General features: G+C 42.1%; 1 protein-coding gene across 1 annotated transcript in view; it reads left to right on the plus strand.

Moving 5' to 3' along the window:
• Nucleotides 1-3752: 3752 nt before the first annotated feature.
• The window catches only part of PLCL1 (phospholipase C like 1 (inactive)), a 472369-nt gene continuing 454218 nt past the window's right edge, over nt 3753-21903 (plus strand). The window contains 1 exon segment of the mRNA XM_082261768.1: nt 3753-4152. Coding sequence (XP_082117894.1) covers nt 3805-4152 — 348 coding nt within the window. The 5' untranslated portion in view covers nt 3753-3804.

A 21903-nucleotide genomic window follows, 5' to 3' on the forward strand; every position in this document is an offset into this window, starting at 1 on the left:
TATTTACCCGGATGGGAATATGAATAAGTTTATGTCCATATTCTTGCAGGAGACGCTGTTTGTGGCCAGAAAACTGATAGCTAGGGCTTGGATGCGCAGTGATCCCCCAACCTTGGCTATGTGGATACGCAAGGTGAATACCAATATTCCCTTTCATAAATTGCTCTATAAACACAGAGGGTGCCCCGCCAAGTTTGATAAAATTTGGGACAAGTGGGTGAGTTGCCCGGAATGTATAAACTTGTTCTGGATAATGCCCCCATTTCATCGTTTTTGTCTTTGTTTATTTTCATGCACCACTACCATACTGTACTGCCTAGCTTTAACCGGTTGTACCTTGTATACCTGCTTTTTTGGCTGCTGCTTTTGCCACTCTTTATTCCATGTGAAATATCTGTATTGTTGTACTTGTTCAGATTTTTTTTACCATGCTATTTTATTTGTACTGCACTAAGTTTTCAATAAACTCACTGTTTGGAAAAAAAAAAAAAAAAAGAAAAAGAAAACAATGCACTGCACTGCCCCTACCGACACCAATGGGTGTAATTTTGTGATATTTTAATAAAGTTAAAAATGAAAAAGAAAAAATAACAATACACTGCACTGCCCCTACCGACACCAATGGGTGTAATTTTGTGATATTTCAATAAAGTTAAAAATGAAAAAGAAAAAATAACAATGCACTGCACTGCCCCTAATTCACCAGTGGGTGTAATTTCGTTACATTTCAATAAAGTTAAAAATTAAAAGAAAAGTAACAATGCACTTCCCCTACCATTCACCAGTGGGTGTAAGTTTGTGACATTTCAATAACGTTAAAAATAAAAAAGAAAAATAACAATGTACTGCACTGCCCCTACCAACATTCACCAGTGGGGCGCATTATTAAAATTGTATCGCACCCCAGCTGGTGGGAATGCACCCTAAAGATTTTTTTATTCGTTTTTAGACATTTTTTTTACGATACCAACAATCGCACAATCTAATCTCTCAGTTACAATTAAATGTCAAAATAATTATAAGCCTTCTAAAAATGAAATATCCACATACCTTCCTAAATCACTCCTATACTTAAACCAAGAGAAAGTCCAATATAAATATAATAATCAGTGCCTTGCCGTCTAAATCCCACAAATATTAAACAGCCATAAGCAATATAATAACTCGAAATATGTAAAATGAGGGTATAGATCGGCGCTAAATGTGAGAAAAAGTGCAAAAATGCACATCCAAAAGTGGTTATAACAATAAAAAAATTATTTTCATAGCATATTAAAAAGTTTTCAATAAGTGCAAAAGGTGAGTAAAATCGATGAAAAAGCATGGGGGCAAAAAAAGAAGTAATATAACTGGCTGATCACCATTAACCACTTCTGGACTGGAAGATTTTCCCCTTTAATGACCTGGCCAATTTTTGCGATTCGGCACTGCGTTACTTTAACGGACAATTGGGCGGTCGCGCGACGGTGTACCCTAATAAAATGTATATCTTTTTTTCCCCACAAATAGAGCTTTCTTTTGGTGGTATTTGATCACCTGTGCGATTTCTATTTTTTTGCGCTATAAAAAAAAACAAAAAACAGTGGAAGATAGAAAGTTGCGCTAAATAAATACAATAATATTGTGTGAATTCAATAAATAATATAGTGAAAAAAGTCCACAATACTCAATATGAAAAACCAGTGAAGTGAAAAAGTATCTACAAGTATAATTTTTCCACGAATATGTGATTGATATCACCCAGAGTGAAATTCCTTCCAAGAAATAAAGATGGCCTCTTACCAGAACAGAAAGACCTAAGAAGGTCAACAATGTGTGGTCTAACCCCACAAAACTGTACATCGTTTTGCAGGAACGGTAGTGGGGAGCGCATGCGCCGATTGGCTAAAGGCGGAGCCAATCAGCGAGTCCAGTGGCCGCGATTGCTACCGCATCGCTCCCTGTGGAGACAGAACGACGGTTTGCTGATGTAAACATGGTTGACCGCTGTTCTGTCAGTAATGAACACAGGGCTCCTGTGTTCCCCCTATTTAGGATCACAGGTCTCTGTGTTCATTCAGCAAGCCCATCCCCCACACAGCTAGAAAGCATCCCTAGGGACACATTTAACCCTTTGATCGCCCGTGGTGTTAACCCCTTCCCTGCCAGTGTCATTATTTCAGTAACATGGCATATTTTTTTTAGCACTGATTTACAGTAGTAATGTCACTGGTCCCTCAAAAAGTGTCAGCTAGAAGTAGATCCATATTCACCAGCACACCATGGATCTTGCTAAAGCAGTACAAAAAGTTTTATTGCAAAGAAGAACACATCAAAAAAATATAGTGCAACGTTTCAGAGCCACGCAGGACCCCGTCCAGGTCCTGAGGACCCCGTGCAGGATCGTCAGGCATGTGATGATGAAGCCTGACAAAGGGGTCCTACGTGGCTCTGAAACGTTGCACTAAATTTTTTTGATGTGATCTGTGCAATAAAGTTTTTTGGACTGCTTTTGCAAGATCCTTGGCGTGCTGGCGAATATATATCTACTTGTATAGCGCGACTTAATTTATATTATTTCACTGGGGTGTGGTCACACTTGAAGTTGCGGCTTTTCTTTATTTTCCACTAGCGCAGTTATTAATTCTATTTTTATATATCTACTTGTAACTGATCCAATGGCCAGCTGGTGATCGCTTCAGCACCCAGTATACAGGTGCCTACAAACCAGGAAGGTGTGCGATAGGAATATGAAGTTTACTTTAAAAGTGTCAGCTAGGCATCCGATCTGTCCGCCGCAATGTCGCAGTCCCGCTAAAAATTGCTGATCTCCGCCATTACTAGTAAAAAAAAAAAAAATAAAAATGACATAAATTTTTCCCCTACTTTGTAGACACGATAACTTTTGCGCAAACCAATCAAAATACACTTATTAGGATTTTTTTTAACCAAAATATGAAGCAGAATACAAATTGGCCTAAAATGATGAAAAAATTATTTTTTAACATTTTTTTTATTGGGAATGTTTTACAGAAGAAAGTAAAAAATATAGTTTTTTTTCAGAATTTTCGCTCTTTTTTTGTTTTCAGTGCAAAAAAAAAATATCGCAGAGGTGATCAGATACTATAAAAAAAAAGCTCTATTTTTTTTTGGGGGGGGGGGGGGGAAGGACATACATTGTATTTGGGTACAGTGTCACATGACTGCACAATTGTCAGTTAAAGTAACGCAGTGCCGAATCGCTGAAAATTAACCCTCTGGCCCAGAAGTGGGTAATAATGCATTGCAGCACCAAGGCATGCATGTCATAATAATGTGAATGGGCCCCAACACTGGGCCAAGCCACATCCGCTGGGTATAATGTGGGTGAATGGCACAGCAGGCACTGAAGAACAGATCTCCATGACTGCAGATTGTTGTGGTGAATGTTCCGGGTGAATGTTCAGGACCTCTCTCTCTCCCCTGTGTCTGTGTATAGTGATATATATAAAGTTGTACACAGGTACTTTGTGTTATGGAGGATGGGGGTGCGGCAGATCCCAGGTGAGAAGGGTCGCCTTCCTTCCCCGCTTTGTGTACAGAAAATGTCATTCACATCTCCCTCCACACAGGAGCCTCCCTCCACAACATCCCCCTCCCATGCACATGGAACTGTCACACAACTGGCCCGCCCATGGCCACCCGCGCTCCAATCGGCGCTGAGCATTCTCAAAGCCCACTACAACTCTGGATCCGAAGAGCCAATAGTCGCACAGTTCTGGAGGAGGTCACCCAATCAGGGGGAGTCACTGTCCCCGGTCTCGCCCAGCTGTGCCCGGCTCCCTCATGCGGTGCTCGGTGGGTTCCCAGTTGCACACACCGGAGTGTCTGTCAGTGTGTGTGTGTCTGTCCGCGGTATGCAGCCGCCCCGGAGCCCCTTCTACTGAACACCTCACACCCCCTACCACTGCCCGGCTCTTCCTGGAGCCGCCTGCCGCTATCTGCCCCCCTTCTCTGCTAGAGCCCTCCGGGAATGGAAGTTACGGGGCTCTGAGTGCCATGGCAGAGGGACTGGACGGAGGTTGTGAACTGTACCCGGAACATGGCCGGGGCAGGGAACGGAGGAGCGGGGTCACCGAGCTCAGCCTTATGGAAGCTGCCAAGGCGGCACCCCGGAGGAGCAGCATTATCAAGGTGAGTGTGTATGGGGGAGACCATGGGGGGAGGGGGACAGGCACCCACTATGGGGGATCCACACCATCCCCCCTCTATACACCATCCAATCACTTCTCCCCACTTCTCTCATTGTTCATAGACAAACAATGGGGGACACTGAGACCACGGCCAACACCCCATATATATAACATCACACCAATACTGACATCTACACCGGACTATATACACCATGTATGACCCCATGAGACTGACACCACGAGACTGGCACCAGTGTATGACCCCATGGGATTGGCACCATAATGACACCAACGTAAGACCCCATGGGACTGGCACCAGTGTATGACCCCATGGGACTGGCACCATGATGACACCAACGTAAGACCCCATGGGACTGGCACCAGTGTATGACACCAACATATGACCCCATGGGACTGGCACCATGATGACACCAACTTTTGACCCCACGAGACTGGCACCAGTGTATGACCCCACGAGACTGGCACCGTGATGACACCAACGTAAGACCCCATGGGACTGGCACCAGTGTATGACCCCACGAGACTGGCACCGTGATGACACCAACATATGACCCCATGGGACTGGTACCGTGATGACACCAACATATGACCCCATGAAACTGGCACCAGTGTATGACCCCACGAGACTGGCACCATGATGACACCAGTGTATGACCCCATGGGACTGGCATCAGTGTATGACCCCATGGGACTGGCACCATAATGACACCAAAGTTTGACCCCCTCGAGACTGGCACCAACATATGACCCCGTGAGACTGGCACCAGTGTATGACCCCACGAGACTTACACCAGTACATGACCCCATGAGACTGGCACCAGTGTATGACCCCATGAGACTGGCACCAGTGTATGACCCCATGAGACTGACACCAATGCATGAGCCCATGAGACTGACACCAACGTATGACACCACCACAGTCAACACGGGGATCACACCAATACATACATCTACACAACTTTATACACCAATGTATGAAGCCACTAGACTGACACTAATACAAGGATCAACACCACTATATAGACATCAATGTATGACACCAACGAATGGACCAACACTGATACCTATACTGTATGTAGACCCACACCCCTATCCAGACATCAGTGTATAACACCACTGCACTGACACTGATACAGGGACCAACATCACTACACGAAATACAGGCATGATACCAATACATAGACCTACACAACAATGTACACCCATGTATGACACCACTAGACTGGCACTAATACAAGACCCAACACGACTATATAGACATCAATGTATGACAGCACTGGACTGACCTCAATCTATATCTCCACTACTCTGCCACCAATACAAAGATGAACACCACTATACCCAACACAGGGATGACACCAATACATAGACCTACACAACTAGACTGACACCAATGTATGACACCACTAGACTGACACAATATTTAGATCAATACAAATAGACTGACACCGACGAATGGACCAACACCGACACAAACACCAATACAACACTATACCGAACACAGGGATGACACCAACAGACTGACCCCAATACATACCTACACAACTATATAGACCAATGTATAACAGTAGACTGACTCTAAAGCAAGGACCGACACAACTATACTGGCACCTGCAGTATGTATGGACCAACACACCATGTATGACACCACTATACTGACACCAATACATAGACCAACACCCCTTTGCTGACACCAGTATATGGACTGACCTCAATGTATGCACCAATACTACTGTATAGACATCAGTGTATGACACCACAAGCCTGGCATCAATGTATGGTACCACTATTCTGACACCAATACTTGGACCAACATCGCTATACTGACACCAATGTATGACACCCCTATATAGACATCATTTTATGACAGCACCAATATATAGACCAACACCACTGTATGAACATTAGTGTATGACACCACTGTACTGACACCGATGTATGGGCCAGCAATGGTCCCCCATGTTTATCACAGCTGGCCGCTGACTGGTGACTGGCATCATGTGTGCTGTATGATGGGATGAGGTGATATTACATATACACATCAAATACAACTTTACTTTATTTATATTCATACACTGACCGCCAATCATCTCACACCTTAAATTTTATGCAACTCCAATCAATAAACTCTGATAGACTCTTTAACATGAGAATGTAAATGAAAAGTTATTTTTATTTAGGGCCCACTTACACTGATGAGTTTTATTGCACATTGTCTGATACATAAAACCACACAAGTCCCACTTCCCTATATATAATAAGGCCTCATTCACACGGACGTACCTACCTAAGCATACCCCTGTGTTAGGGTTGTGTTATCTTGTCAGTGTTCCAGTCATCTCAGTTGGGATGCAGTGGCTGCACAGACATTACTCCTCATTTGACATCTGTGGGGGTGCATGACCCTAAATTCTTATAGTCTGTGGTCGGTTACACACACCTACACCCACATGGATGTTAAATTGAAAGCAGTGGCTGTTTCTTTGCCCCAATTGACATGAATGGGACTGCCTCACATGGATGCACAGAATATCTGAGCGTCCTGTGCTGGCAAGCCACGCCCCTCACACGGATATACGTCGGTGTGAGTGAGGCCCGAAGATCGGGTTCCCATCTCAGTGCTGAAGTGTGGGTTGAGAAACACAAAATGGCCATTTGAACACAAATCACACAGGCATGGTCCACTGTTGTCACCATGGGGTCACCTGCTGTGAGAAATGGCATAGCCATCGCTGGGGTGCGTGTATGTAGACTAGACATGGCTGCAGGAGATCAACAGCGCTGAGAGGAAAAAAGGATACAAAAGTATTTAATAGTGATGCACCGAAATTTTAGACACCGAAAATAGGATTTTCAGTGTTGTGCCGAAAGTTAAAAAGGTGCTGATAATGGCGGCTGAAAACACCTGCGATTTCACTGTGCTTATGGTGTGTGTTTATTTTTTCATGTCACATGACTCAAAAAATGCAACATTTTCGATGCGTTCTTGCTGCGTTTTCAATGCATTTCAATAAGGTGCATTTTGGGGCAATTTTTTTAAATGACCAAAAAATGCAGCAAGCAGGATATTTAACAGCGCTCAAAAAGTGCCGATAATGGCTGACAATAAATTCATATTCATTTAAAGGGTAACTCCACTTTCGTGGGGGGAAAAAAATAGCAAAGAAAAAACAATATGGCGTATACAATTGCCACACAAATCATATTGTAATTGAATGTTATTAAAATGACCTTTCCTTTTAAATCTGCAGTCGCTGTAATGTTCTGAAAATGTAATGCAATATGGCAACCTGGAGGTGTTCTGTACACAGAATGTGTACTGACCACACCCCAGAAATATAATTTCCTGCTTGTGTGATTGGCTCACCAATTTTCCCAGAAGTCTACACTAAGATACAAGTCAGATTTCTGGCATCCCCTGCAACAAAAATGTCATTTTTGGTGAGATACTCCCAATAGGAGCACGTCTAAAGGGATGCAGGCCCAGCAGCTTTCCTCATTAGAGCCCTGCAGCTGCCACAGCAGATAGATAATTATGAAACCACTCTCATTAGACTCACTCAGTACAGAGGAACAAACAATGATTTCTTCAGAATAACAAAAGATCGGAATCTGCAACAAAGTTTGTTATAATCCTTGTAATGTACAGAGATCATCCAGAGGGGGAAGTTTTTTTTTTTTTTTTTTTCTCAACAAAAGTGGAGTTACCCTTTAAACTCATGATATTAATTAAAAAGTAGAATACAATGCAGTTCTTTATAAAAAAAAATGTTTATTTTTAAAAACTGTCAATTTTAGTTTCGGCCAATTGCATCCGGAATTTTAGGTTTCAGCAGCAGAATTTTCATTTCGGTACACCACTAATATTTATTATAAAGAAAAGTCATCTGTGATGATCATTGTACAGTAAACATAATGTCATCCAGTTAGGCTACGTTAACTTGTGGGTGTAGCGGATCGCGGGCAGAATCACTGTGATTCTGCCCGCAATCCGGAAATCATTGCAAATCGGGGGACGCCTGTGCGATGCCCGTGATTTGCAATGGCATCCCAAACGCTGTGCGATGTTTCAGCGATTTCCGCCTGCCGTATCGCGGTAACATCGCACAAACAGAATCACGGGGGGCATGACGCCCAAAAAAGGTACAAGAGCTTCTTTTGTATGTCATGCGTCCCACGATTCTGTTTGCGCGATGTTACCGCGATTCGGCAGGCGGAAATCGTGGCAACATTGCACAGCGTTTGGGGTGCCATTGCAAATCGCGGGCATCGCACAAGCGTCCCGCGATTTGCAATGATTTGGAGATCGTGGGCAGAATCACAGTGATTCTGCCCGCGATCCGCTACTCCCACATGTGAACGTAGCCTTAGGATTTACATCACTGAACAACATAAAACACTGAATGTCAGCTACACGTCAATACCAGGTGATTAGACCACTCCATTACAAATATTTTATAAGTATTTGAATGATTTTATTAAACATTGTTATCTATGGCAGAATGCTGGTGTTCAAAGAGTAGCCTGTGAGCCACATGTAGGTTTTATGAGGCATCCAGCAACTTCTATCTGCTCATTACTTGTCTGTCTAAACATTCATTGCATTATATGTTAGCGCTGGCCAATCAGATGTTGGCTGATATCTATATGTGAATGAAAAGATGATTCATGTTTATGAAAGCATTTTGTTGATCTATGATCAGTGTGGCTCACAGATTGTGATATTTTCTATCCATCCATCCGGGATATTAGCTGGCAGCCCCTGCCTGTGGGTTGTTGCTGTGCGATGCTCCGTCTACTGGTTGTCAGAGTTCTGAACATCTCTATATGCCACCAAGTGTTTTGTCAGTATGGTATGGTGATTGAACTGTGACTGTCACATTACCGCAATCATTACAGAAGGATGTCTGAGAAAAATCCGCATGTTTCTGTTCACAGGACTGTGCTTAATGGCACTATTTAGAAGTGACATCCAGACAGATGTGCGATATTTAATGTAACAAATTACTAGGACCCCTTTTCATGTACAGCAGACAAAGCCCCGATCCACCCTGGAATGTCAGGGGACTGACAGTTGTGCTGTAGGTTAAGTGGTGCTTTTTATTAAGAGCAGACAGCATGGAGAAATTAATAGAGTAACCCAACCCGACGGAACAGCTCATGTTACTAGCGATTTCCCATAACGCCATCAATGGATCTATCAGAGTGTTCCTGAAATGACAATCACCCGCACATACGGTTCTTCTGCTGTTACACTGAAGAGGAAAGATGGGTTTATTTTTTACATCTAATTTAAAGTGATTCTAAAGTCTATTTTACTCTAATGCATTCCCTTTATTAAAGTGATTGTAAAGGAAAAAATGTTATTAAAAAATAACAAACATGTTATACTTACCTGCTCTGTGCAATGATTTTGATTGCCCATTCAGACTAGCGCGACACGACTTTGGGGGGCGACCTGTGAATTCGCGTGCACCGCGACTTCGGCGCGACTTGCAGAGACTTCACATAATGGAAGTCTATGCAAGTCACTCCGAGGTCGCCCCAAAGTAGTACAGGACCCTTTTTCTAAGTCGGAGCGACCTGTGTCGCTCCTATTAGAACGGGTCCTGTACTACTCCATGGACGGCGACCGAGCGCGACTTGTCAGGCTGACAAGTCGCCTGACAAGTCGCACTAGTCTGAATGGGCTCTGAACAGAGCAGCCCCGATCTTCCTCTTCTCGGGTTCCTCACTGGCGCTCTGTGCCCCTTTCACTTTACTGAGTGCCCCCATAGAAAACCACTTGTGTGTGCCCACTCCCGAGCTGGTTTTCTGCATCCATAAGACACAGAGAGCGCGGCTTAGTCCCGCCTCTGCCTCACAATGTGTGATTGATTGGCTCCCACTGCTGCATCTCAGCCAGTCAGGAGGGAGAGACCAGGGAGGGCCTCGATTCTCGTGCACTTCGCTGGCTTCTGGCTTAGGTAAGTACTAGGGGGGCTGAGAGGGGAACTGCGCATTGAAGCTTTATTACCTTCATGCATGATAGAATGCATAAAGGTAAAAAACCTTCACCACTTTAAAGTGTTTTGTGAACCCTTACGTGTACCCAGTAAAGTGACGGACCTTAGGTGATACACAAAGATGAAACCAATCCTACTACATAAGTTGTACCTGTTTATCTGCGGGCTTCTCTTTACATCCATTCAGAGTTCAGAATTTACAAAGCTTTTCTGAGCATTCAGAGGTGAAGTTACACTCTGCAGAGTTCAGTGAGAAGAGGTCTGAGAGCTGATTGGAGGGAAGGGACAGGCTCCCTGCACACAGAAACAGAGCTGAGACTGTCATTCAGTTGGAGATCCCTCCCCTGTCACATTTTTTCTCTTGGTGTCAGGAAAACTTGTCCGAAGGGATTCATGCTGATAGCAGAGGAACAAAGCAGCAAACAGAAATGACACTTAGTGCTCTTAAGGCTCAGTTTCTACTAGTGCGACTTGTCATGTGACTTTGGACACATAAAGTTGCATGACAAGTCACAGCCCATTGATTTTTTAAGGCACTCGTTTAAATCAGTGCAACTTAAAGTCACAGTAACTTTGATCCAGTCGCATCAAAGTCGCACTCTAAATCGCTTGACTTGGAGTCACATTAGTGTGAATGTAGCCTAATTGAGACAAGTACACCCTATAGCAGTGATGGCAAACCTTGGCACCCCAGATGTTTTGGAACTACATTTCCCGTGATGCTCATGAACTCTGCAGTGTAGTTGAGCATCATGGGAAATGTAGTTCCAAAACATCTGGGGTGCCAAGGTTCGCCATCACTGCCCTATAGAGTAACATGCTTTGTTCATATTTCATACCAGAGGTTTACAACCACTTTAAAGTAACCCCCCCCCATCCCTAATATTTATTTGAGCCTGTCAGCCAGCTGCAGCCCTTCTCCCTTCACTTCCTCTTCTCACTGGAGACTCCAGCAACAGCAGGAGCAGCTGTCAGTTAAATCCTGTGAGCAGGGAGCGTGGCTGAGCTGCACTGTGTATGTCCTATAGATGCACTCAGCCTAGTTTAGGAGCACGCCCGCATGGGTGCCCTCATAGCACACGGCTTGCCATGGGGGTACCCACAGGAAAGGCGCAGAGCTCACCAGTGGGGGACTCCAGAAGAGGTGGTATGGGGCTGCTCTGTGCAGTAGCAGTGCACAGAGCAGGTAAGTATAGCAACTATTTTTTATTTTAATAAAATAAAAAAAAATAAAAAAGCTCTACAATGATTTTTTATATTTTAATAAAATATGAAAATACTCCTGCGCTGTTAACCCAATTATACAAAGAAACCTATTTCTAGTGTAATAGGAATAAATAGTATATTTAAAGAGCATCTAACACACCTGTGAAATCACAACACCGTAATAAATAAACCAATTGGTGCAGCACTCCTTAAAACATCCTTAAAATGTTTATCAAATCAATTTAACAAATTTGCACCTAAAAAAAAATTGCTGTGCCAAAAATCACCTACATAAATATAAAGTCCACATGCAACTCATAAAATAGTTTAGTTAATTCATTAAATTAGGTATACAAATTAAAATAAATATGAAGAAAGTGCCACTGTGCAAGAAACGAATAATAAATTAATCAAATCCAATGAAATGTCTATAAAAGTTCACTGTGCTCCAATTTAAAGTGCTCCAAATTCATGCCATGCGTAAAACCGTGGAAGATTTTAATAGAAATCTGAAAGTTTATTCTGTGTAAGAAATCCACTGTTTATCACTTCGCACACCACTGTGCCCAACTTGGATGGATCCTCGCCTTTTCAGGGGGACCCCACTAGCATGTAAGCTCAATGAAACCATCAGATCCTCCTCAGTTTACCGATCCTTTAATTGCCCTTTGAGATCCTCTTTCCATCCAATAAATACCAACACTATCTGAAGACATGCAGATTCATAAAAAAGAAAGAAAGCTTCATAGTGTTCACTGTTGTATTTTTTTTTTTTTTTTTTTGAATCGGCTGCATAGAACAATAAAGTGCTCTTACAAATGCAGAGCTAAACCCAACACTACCGGATAGCTGCAGACCCGCTGTCCTGGTTCTCTAAGAGCCCATTCACACTAGCACGACTTGTGAGGCGACTTGTGTCGCCCCAGGTCGCTTGACATAACAAAAGCAATGTTAATCAGTGCTGTCTTAATTGGCACTACTGAAGTCGCTCCGACTTCAGAAAAGGGTCCTGTACTACTTTGAGGCGACCTGTGATCCGACTTGTCCCATATACTTCAATGGGAGTCGCCTCCTTATCTTAATTGACACGACTTGTTATCAGACTTTCCAGGAAGAAGAAAGAGATTAGCCAGGCATTCCCCACAGACAAAGTCGCCTGTCTCTTCAAAGTAGTGCACAAGTCTCTTCCAAGTCTCTTCCGAGTCTCTTCCAAGTCTCTAAACAAGTCTCTAAACAAGTCTCTTCCAAGTCTCTAAACAAGTCTCTTCAAGTCACGGGGCGACTTTCTGGTCGTGGTAGTGTGAACCGGCTCTTAGTGTGAGGACGTCGTGAGTCCTGCCTCCCTGATGTGTTGCGTCCTCATGGACTTTCTCAAACGCCTGATAGTGATTACTTTGCCACACTCTGAAAAGCTATCCATTGCAGATCCCTTTTCACAGAACGTAGCCAACATATGATATGATTTTTTTTCTTATGTTTATGGAACTAATGTGAACATTAAATGGTGTCTATTTTCTATGGAAGTATCAGTTTGCTAAACATCATGATAGATAATTTTTTTTTTTTTTTTTGTGGCTCTGATAAGAGCCTTTGTGTTGGGATGATGGGAGTAGTAGTAGTAGGCGGTGCCCTCCCCCTCTATGCCCTCTCTCCGTGGATGTGGCGAGATCTTCCTCATGATAGATAATTGTTTTACTTTTCAAATCAACATAAAACAATCTTTCATGTGTCTATAAAATTGTTTGTAATATTTACATTAGTATTTACATTTTTGATATATACTAATATGGAAGTGAAATATATGAAGGGTGAAGTCTGAAATGAGCAGAACATACACTCTGTGCCTGGAAAGTAAACAGTTTGGGCTTCTGGACTCGCAATAGGCAGATCTGGACAGGTCTACTTGGAATAAACCAGTAAGATCAGCTTAGCATCACTTTCTGGTATGCAGCAGCATTGAAATTAATCAATAGCAGATTTAGGAAGGGTGTCACTGCTCCCAGGAGGGCAGTACACATTAGTGAAGGTATTTACGTGGCACTAGCAGTGTACTTCAGTAGGAGAGAAAACCAGATGTTGGTGCATTGAAAATACATGTTGAAAGCCTTCCTCCAGCAAGCTGGACACAACGATCAGGCTCAGTGATGGATACGTTAGTTTTACATGTCAAGTGTACATTTGGCCTTATTACTTTATAATATTTATTATGGATAATTATTATTTTTTAATATACATATTAACACATCTAAAGTTTATATTTGCTATTTTTTTCTGTAAAAAAAAAAAAAAAAAATAATATATTCCATAAATTGATGTGTGTGTGTGTGTATATGTATATGTGTGTGTGTATATGTGTATATATATATATATATATATATATATATATATATTCCATAAATTGATGATGTGCGCATATATATATATATATATATATATATATATATATATATATTCCATAAATTGATGATATGCACATCAGTTTATGGAACACTATTTTATTTCTAAATGATCAGAATTCTTCTGCAAAGAGCTGCATTACTATAGGAAGACTATATGGAGCATGATTGCTATTGCTGTCCTATCCTACCTAAACATCTGGTTACCTGGCTATCATGCAAATACAGTGTTTTCTGTATTCCTTCAGTCGCTGACCCAGGGAACGCACATGGACCAAACGTTATCTGTGTAACTCTCTTGGCTGCGACCTGTTCTTGGCTTGGGATTCAGACACAGTATTTTTTTATTATATTCAGACAGTATTGAATGTAGACATCCAATCAACTAACATTTTTAGAAATAAGTCAGCAATGATAGCCTAAAAATGTTTTATAGCACAGATTTTCTTAGCAACAAATCAGAATTTACTCTGCATAAGTCACATTGCATTCTTTTGCAATGCATTTGCATTGCATTGCACTTCTGCATTGGAAGACACATTCTGATTGTCTGTTAGGGGTCATTTCATTTAAGAATTGGCACTGAAATCATGTCCAGTGTTGCGACATTTGTGGCAGTGACATCTCCTACCTGGCTTCTTCCAGTTTTGGGATCTCCCGCCATCCTGACTGCCCCGCCTGGCTGATTTAATCTCTGCACGTGTTGCATGGGAGTTCATTCATCCTGACCCCTCCGCAGATGCCGGGATTGTACACTGATCTGCCCGTGTACAGCTCTATGTATACAGAAGTATATGAACAGGAATGTGAGAAGCCTTTGTTGCAGAGGTGATGCAGTATGTCCTTTGCAATAAGAAAAAACATTTCTGTTTGGAATTCTTTTTGAAAATACCTGTAGTTTTACTTTAGGAAAATAAACTTGTTTTTGAATATTTATTTGAGGTACTAATATAGCGCTGACTATTTACATATATATTGTACATTCACATTAGTCCCTGCCATCGGAGAGCTTACAATCTATAGATCCTAACTCGCATTCATACATACTATGGACCAATTTAGACAGTAGCTAATTAATCTACCAGCATGTCTTCGGAGTGTGGGAGGAAACCCACGCAGACACGAAGAACATACAAACTCCATGCCAGTAGTGCCCTGGTTGGGATTCAAACCAACAACCCTATTGCTGCCAGGCAAAGGTAATCACTAAGCTACTGTGGTGCCCAGTACACTATGTACGGGGCCGAGGGTAAGAGCCTGTATAGGAAGCTGAAGTCTTCATGTAAAACAGTATGGGGGTTATGTATGAAATGAGAGCTATCGTGAAAATGTCTAGTTTCCCATAGCAATCAATCAGAATGTTGTCATTTTCAGATATGCCGAAATTACAGTTGTAAGATGATTGGTCCGTATGGGCCACAAGAATGTTCCTTGTAATCACACTTTTCATACATTCCCTGCTTGTTTTCACGAGTGATAAATCCAATCTGAGTATCTTAAGTGAAACTGGGTAATGGTGGCCACAAATTAGAGCTGCACGGACCTGGATGAAATGAGAATTGCGATTTTTTTTTGCTTAGAATAAGGATCACGATTCTCGGTGTAACATCTTTTATATTATACAAAATAAATTAGGCTAACTTTATTGTTTAGTTTTGTAAAATCCATGAAAGTGTATTTTTTCCCCAAAAAACTGCTTCTGAAAGACTTCTGCGCAAATACAGTGTGACATAAAAGTTGGCAACGATCGCCATTTTATTCTCTAGGATCTCTTTTTTTTCTAGCAAAAAATACTGATTTTAACTTGTGAGCAACAAGTGTCAGAAAAGGACTTAATCTTTAAAGAGGAAGTAAACTCACATTTTTTTTTATTTTTTTCTTCCCTGCAAAGTAAATGCATAATGTGCTAGTATGCATCGCATATTAGCACATTATGTGACACTTCCCTCCAACCAAGCCCACGATGTCCATGCTGCTGGCCGCATCCATGTTCACCCATCTTCTTCCGGGTCTGTGGACTTCGGCAGTATTACTGGCCGGAGCTGCGTGACGTCACTCCCGCGCATGTGCGTGGGAGCCGCCAGTCACGGCACTGGGCTCTGAAGAAACCGCACTTCAGAGTGCATGCTCCGATGACGTCATCAGCTGCATGCACTGCAAATATCTCCTAAACAGTGCAAGTTTAGGAGATATTTATAGCACCTATAGTTAAGCCTGAGGCCCCTTTCACACAGGCGGACCGTTCAGATCCGCCTGTCCGTTTTTTTGGCGGATCTGAACGGTCCCCCCATGCATTCCTATGGGGCATCGGATGGCAGCGGAGACATGTCCGCTGACATCCGATCCGTCAAATCTGGACGGATGGAAACCCTATTTTCCATCCGTCCAGCGGATCGGATGAGAACGGACCGACGGTCCGTTCCCATCCGATTTCCCCCATAGAGATGCATGGGGCTCTGACAGCTGTGTCTCCGCACACAGCATGGAGACACAGCTGTCCTCCTGCTGCTCAGCGGGGGATCGGCGGCTCGATCCCCCGCTGAGAAAAATGGAATCCGTCCGATGGACGGATAGTGTGAACGGGGCCTAAGGCTTACCTATAGTTAAAAGTAATTTAAAGTGAGTTTACAACCTCTTTAAGAGGCTAAACTGCCCTCCTTTACAGACGGAAGTTCATTCCTTGGATCTAAAAGAACAAAATGATACATTGTGCAACATTGTGTTTATCATTATCTAGCAGCCTTAAGGCTACATTCACACCTGAGCGTAGCGTTTTCGCGCGTTTTTTACCGCAATTTTTTACCGCGATTTTTACCGCGATTTACAGGCGTTTTTTGTGCAGACGTTTTTTGATTGAATAGATACCAATGGAAAACGCCTGTAATCTGCCCAAAAAGAAGCTCCTGTACTTTTTTGAGCGTTGGGCGTTTTGTATACAGCGTCAAAACGCTCAGATGTGAACAGGGGCCATTGAAATGAATAGGATTTGTCTTGTTGGGCGTTTTGAGAGCTGATCCTAGAGCAGAAAAACTCCCCAAAAACGCCCCAAAACGCCTAGATGTGAACGGAGCCTTACAAGAGGCTCTTTATTTTTTCTTTTTTTTCCTTTTTAACGATTAATCGTGCAGCTCTACCACAAATACCATACCATAAACATAAAACCATAAACGATCAGTTTAGTTTCTGAATGACCTCTTCCGATAGGAATAATCGGTCTATAGTCCACAACCCATTCCATGAATTTGGCACACACAGATTTTTATCAACACAGGACACAGTTGTGACTTACGATCATAATTTTTGATTGTATCTCTGTTTTCCCCATGCAAGCTTATACTCTGACTGATCAAAATCACGTTCATGAATAAAGCATCTCAATGTTGGCGATCGATGCAGAATAATGGATAATTTTCTACCCTTTCCGCATGACTTAGTTCAAACAAATCCGATTAAAATCAGTTGTAAGGGAAGTTTATGGCAATTTGATTGCTTGCTGATCTGTTCATTTTGATTGTATAACTAATCGAAGCATGAATGGCCACCATAAAGCACATTTAAGAACAGAAGTCTAAATAATCTGTAAGGCTCCGTTCACACCAATGTTTTTTTTTTTTTTCATGCTTCTTGCAGAAATTCAAGACATTTTTTTTTTCTAACATGGGTACCAATGGAACGCATTCACATCCATGCATTTTTGTGCCTCTGCGTTTTGGGAAAGGGTCAGGGACTTTTTTAAACGCAAAATGGTGCTGTTTTTGGTTTAATAGACTTCAATGGAGAAGCTGCAGAATAGCATTTAGTGCGTTTTCACCATGTTTTTGCAGTGATTTGCGTTTTTTAAATTAACTCAACAAATTTCCAAAAAAATAAAAGCTAGTATAACGCAAAATACAGTAAAATTGCGATTTAAAAAAAAAAAAGTGGAATGCACCGCAAAAAAGCAACATGCATAGATGTGAATTGAGCCTAAAAAGTGATTGAATGTAGATTTCCTCAACTTCACCGAATTTTCAGCATGCTGGCCAGTATTGATGACTGACTGGGATCTATTCCCTACCTGAAGAATGAGCACGGCTGAAGGACTTTGCATTTGTGGCTTGTGGCATTGTCAGTTGGTAAAAGGAGGGGGAACCCTTGTCAATCCTTCCGGAAATCAATGAGCAAACTGCTCATGTTTTAAGAGTTGGTTTTGCTAAATGGCGGATCCTGTGGTTTTGCCGCTGCGCAATTTAAGAATCGCTCTTTCTCTTCTATGACCTCGGAACGCCTAGAAGTGAATCCAACTCACTGCGTGGTCATTTAAGTGGTATTCTAGGTCATAGGGGTCATGGCATTTAGCAGAATCCTTCTATTACAGCCTCTGTATTTTGGTTGTAAATGTAGAGTGGGGTCAGGGTTTCTCCTCTGGTAATAAAGAGAAAAATGAGCTTTGGAGGATAAACATTATTAGTGTGCCGTGCTTCTCTATCACACATCTCTGATTTTCTACTCTCTGTAATAGGACTCGGGTTTGCACTGATCTGTTCTGAACGGAAATAGCTGGCACACTTGGGGTTAACACAGGTGGCTTTTCAGTGTATCCCTGGCAAGGACTCCAGGGCCCAATAGATCTCTCCAAGATCTGAAATGACTGGGCAAGTTCCAGCAAATTGCTACAAGGTTGTTTTTATTGGATCCAGAAATAGAAAGTCGCAGCAGATTATGTGGAGGTGTATCGCTGTGTCAAAGCCCTGTCTGCTTCCATCGTTCCTCCCCCAGCCTCACCACCACCCTCTTCCTTCCAGATCCTTTGCTTTCTCTCAACCCCTGGAGATTACAGCTGCTGATGGCTGTATCCGAGCCACTATTTCCCTGATTACCATTATTATTTTCATACATTTATTTGCATACTCCCTGTTTGTATAGCATGAGTGCTGAACAGAGAGTGAGCAGAGCTACAATTAACCCTCTTCTCTTCTGCTTTGTGTAGAAGAATCAGCCAAACCAGCACCATCTCCCTTCGTTTTTACAAGCTGGCATGACACTTCTTCAGAAGTGCCAAGAATTGTGTACCATTTAACGTGTACTGTATCATTAAAACCTCATATAGGCTTAAATATGTTAATGTGATAAGTGTGGGATTTAAAAACAAACTAGTCATACTCGCCTAGGTTAGTGCAGCATTGGTCCGATGCTGCATCTGTCCCCCATTGCCTTGAAGACCAAGAACTGAGCAATCCAAGACCACTGATCACTCAGTTCTTGGTCTTTGGTGAGCAGAGAGCTACAGTGCCTTGCGAAAGTATTCGGCCCCCTTGAACTTTTCGACCTTTTGCCACATTTCAGGCTTCAAACATAAAGATATAAAACAAATTTTTTGTGAAGAATCAACAACAAGTGGGACACAATCATGAAGTGGAACGAAATTTATTGGATATTTCAAACTTTAACAAATAAAAAACTGAAAAATTGGGCATGCAAAATTATTCAGCCCCCTTAAGTTAATACTTTGTAGCGCCACCTTTTTCTGCGATTACAGCTGTAAGTCGCTTGGGGTATGTCTCTATCAGTTTTGCACATCGAGAGACGGAAATTTTGCCCATTCCTCCTTGCAAAACAGCTTGAGCTCAGTGAGGTTGGATGGAGAGCTTTTGTGAACAGCAGTTTTCCGTTCTTTCCACAGATTCTCGATTGGATTCAGGTCTGGACTATGACTTGGCCATTCTAACACCTGGATATGTTTATTTGTGAACCATTACATTGTAGATTTTGCTTTATGTTTTGGATCATTGTCTTGTTGGAAGACAAATCTCCGCCCAGTCTCAGGTCTTTTGCAGACTCCATCAGGTTTTCTTCCAGAATGGTCCTGTATTTGGCTCCATCCATCTTCCCATCAATTTTAACCATCTTCCCTGTCCCTGCTGAAGAAAAGCAGGCCCAAACCATGATGCTGCCACCACCATGTTTGACAGTGGGGATGGTGTGTTCAGGGTGATGAGCTGTGTTGCTTTTACGCCAAAACGTTTTGCATTGTTGCCAAAAAGTTCAATTTTGGTTTCATCTGACCAGAGCACCTTCTTCCACATGTTTGGTGTGTCTCCCAGGTGGCTTGTGGCAAACATTAAACTACACTTTTTATGGATATCTTTAAGAAATGGCTCTCTTCTTGCCTCTCTTCCATAAAGGCCAGATTTGTGCAGTATACGACTGATTGTTGTCCTATGGACAGAGTCTCCCACCTCAGCTGTAGATCTCTGCAGTTCATCCAGAGTGATCATGGGCCTCTTGGCTGCATCTCTGATCAGTCTTTTCCTTGTATGAGCTGAAAGTTTAGAGGGACGGCCAGGTCTTCGTAGATTTGCAGTGGTCTGATACTCCTTCCATTTCAATATTATCGCTTGCACAGTGCTCCTTGGGATGTTTTAAAGCTTGGGAAATCTTTTTGTATCCAAATCCGGATTTAAACTTCTCCACAACAGTATCTCGGACCTGCCTGGTGTGTTCCTTGTTCTTCATGATGCTCTCTGCGTTTTAAATGGACCTCTGAGACTATCACAGTGCAGGTGCATTTATACGGAGACTTGATTACACACAGGTGGATTCTATTTATCATCATTAGTCATTTAGGTCAACATTGGATCATTCAGAGATCCTCACTGAACTTCTGGAGAGAGCTTGCTGCACTGAAAGTAAAGGGGCTGAATAATTTTGCACGCCCAATTTTTCAGTTTTTTATTTGTTAACAAAGTTTGAAATATCCAATAAATTTTGTTCCACTTCATGATTGTGTCCCACTTGTTGTGGATTCTTCACAAAAAATTACAGTTTTTTTATATCTTTGTTTGAATCCTGAAATGTGGCAAAAGGTCGCAAAGTTCAAGGGGGCCAAATACTTTCGCAAGGCACTGTAACTGTTAGTAACTGGCTTTCTGCTCTGTGCTGTGGAGGGGGCGGGAGTGGCTGGCTCAGGGTCTCAGCAGTGTGCTGATAGGCTGAGCCATCTGCCGGTCAGGCATCTTGGTGGATCCTGACATTAAAGCCAGGATCCCTCCAGATTCTGGACCGGATGAGTGATGTCAGCTGACAGCGAACTTCAGCCTGCTGCCAGCTAAATATGAATCCCAGGAATGCAGAACTAAGTGAACTCTTGTGATCCATGGGCAAATATTGCCTTACTTCTCCTTTTTTTTTTTGTGTAGGTTCACCTTTTCAGATAAAAATGAAACGGTAAACTAACAACAGATCGTTCTTGTTTTTTTTTTTTTTTTTTTTTTTTTGCATACTAGTCGCATATCGAAAATGGAGAGGTTACTAAAGTTACAAAAATTCTTGTACGACAAAATAAAAAATGGGAAGTGATGTCATGTGTTGTAGTGTATTTGTATTGTATTTTCGGATGACTACTGTACTGATCAAACTAAAATCGTATGATCTGGTATCGTATGAGAATGTTCATGCTTGTCCAAACTGGCTGAACTGTCATGATTGGCTCTTGAAAGCTCTGTACTAACGTTCAGATTATTGTACGTTCGATTCAAAAACGGTATTTTTCTTCTGATTTTTGGATCGTGTGTACGGGCCATTACTTTCAGTTCACCGCAAAAGTCATTTTCAGGATCTGCAGCTTTTATCAACACCTTTAACACCTTCAACACCTGATGATCCTGCATTAAAGTCCTTGTTCTGGCACTTCCTGCTATAGAATGACCATATTTTGTCTGTCTGTTCCCTAGTCCCTTTCATTGTCAGGCTTCCAATAGAGACTTTAAGTGACCATTTCAATCCACATTTTGCAGGCACGGTCTATGTCAGGGGACAAATGCAGCCATTACGGGAGAAAAGGAATGTAGATAGGAAATTGTTATGAAAAGGATGCAGCAGATCAGCAGCACTGAGATGCAACAAAGTATGAAAATAGAGAAAAGAAGAATTTATTAAAATTTAAAACATGGCAGTTGTTTATGATAATTGGTGATTTCATTCAGTTAGTCATTTAGGGTTTGCATGTACTTTAATGTCCTGATGTCTGGTATTTAAGGGGTTAAGTGTTTGATGACCACCATACTATCTGATTTTAACTTGTTTCCTGCAGCTTCTCATTGTTGCTAATTAAATCCTCATGTTCTGTAAGATCTTAAAAGCTCA

Source organism: Pelophylax lessonae, assembly GCF_965119305.1.
Source record: "Pelophylax lessonae genome assembly, chromosome: 6".
Lineage (NCBI taxonomy): Eukaryota > Metazoa > Chordata > Amphibia > Anura > Ranidae > Pelophylax > Pelophylax lessonae.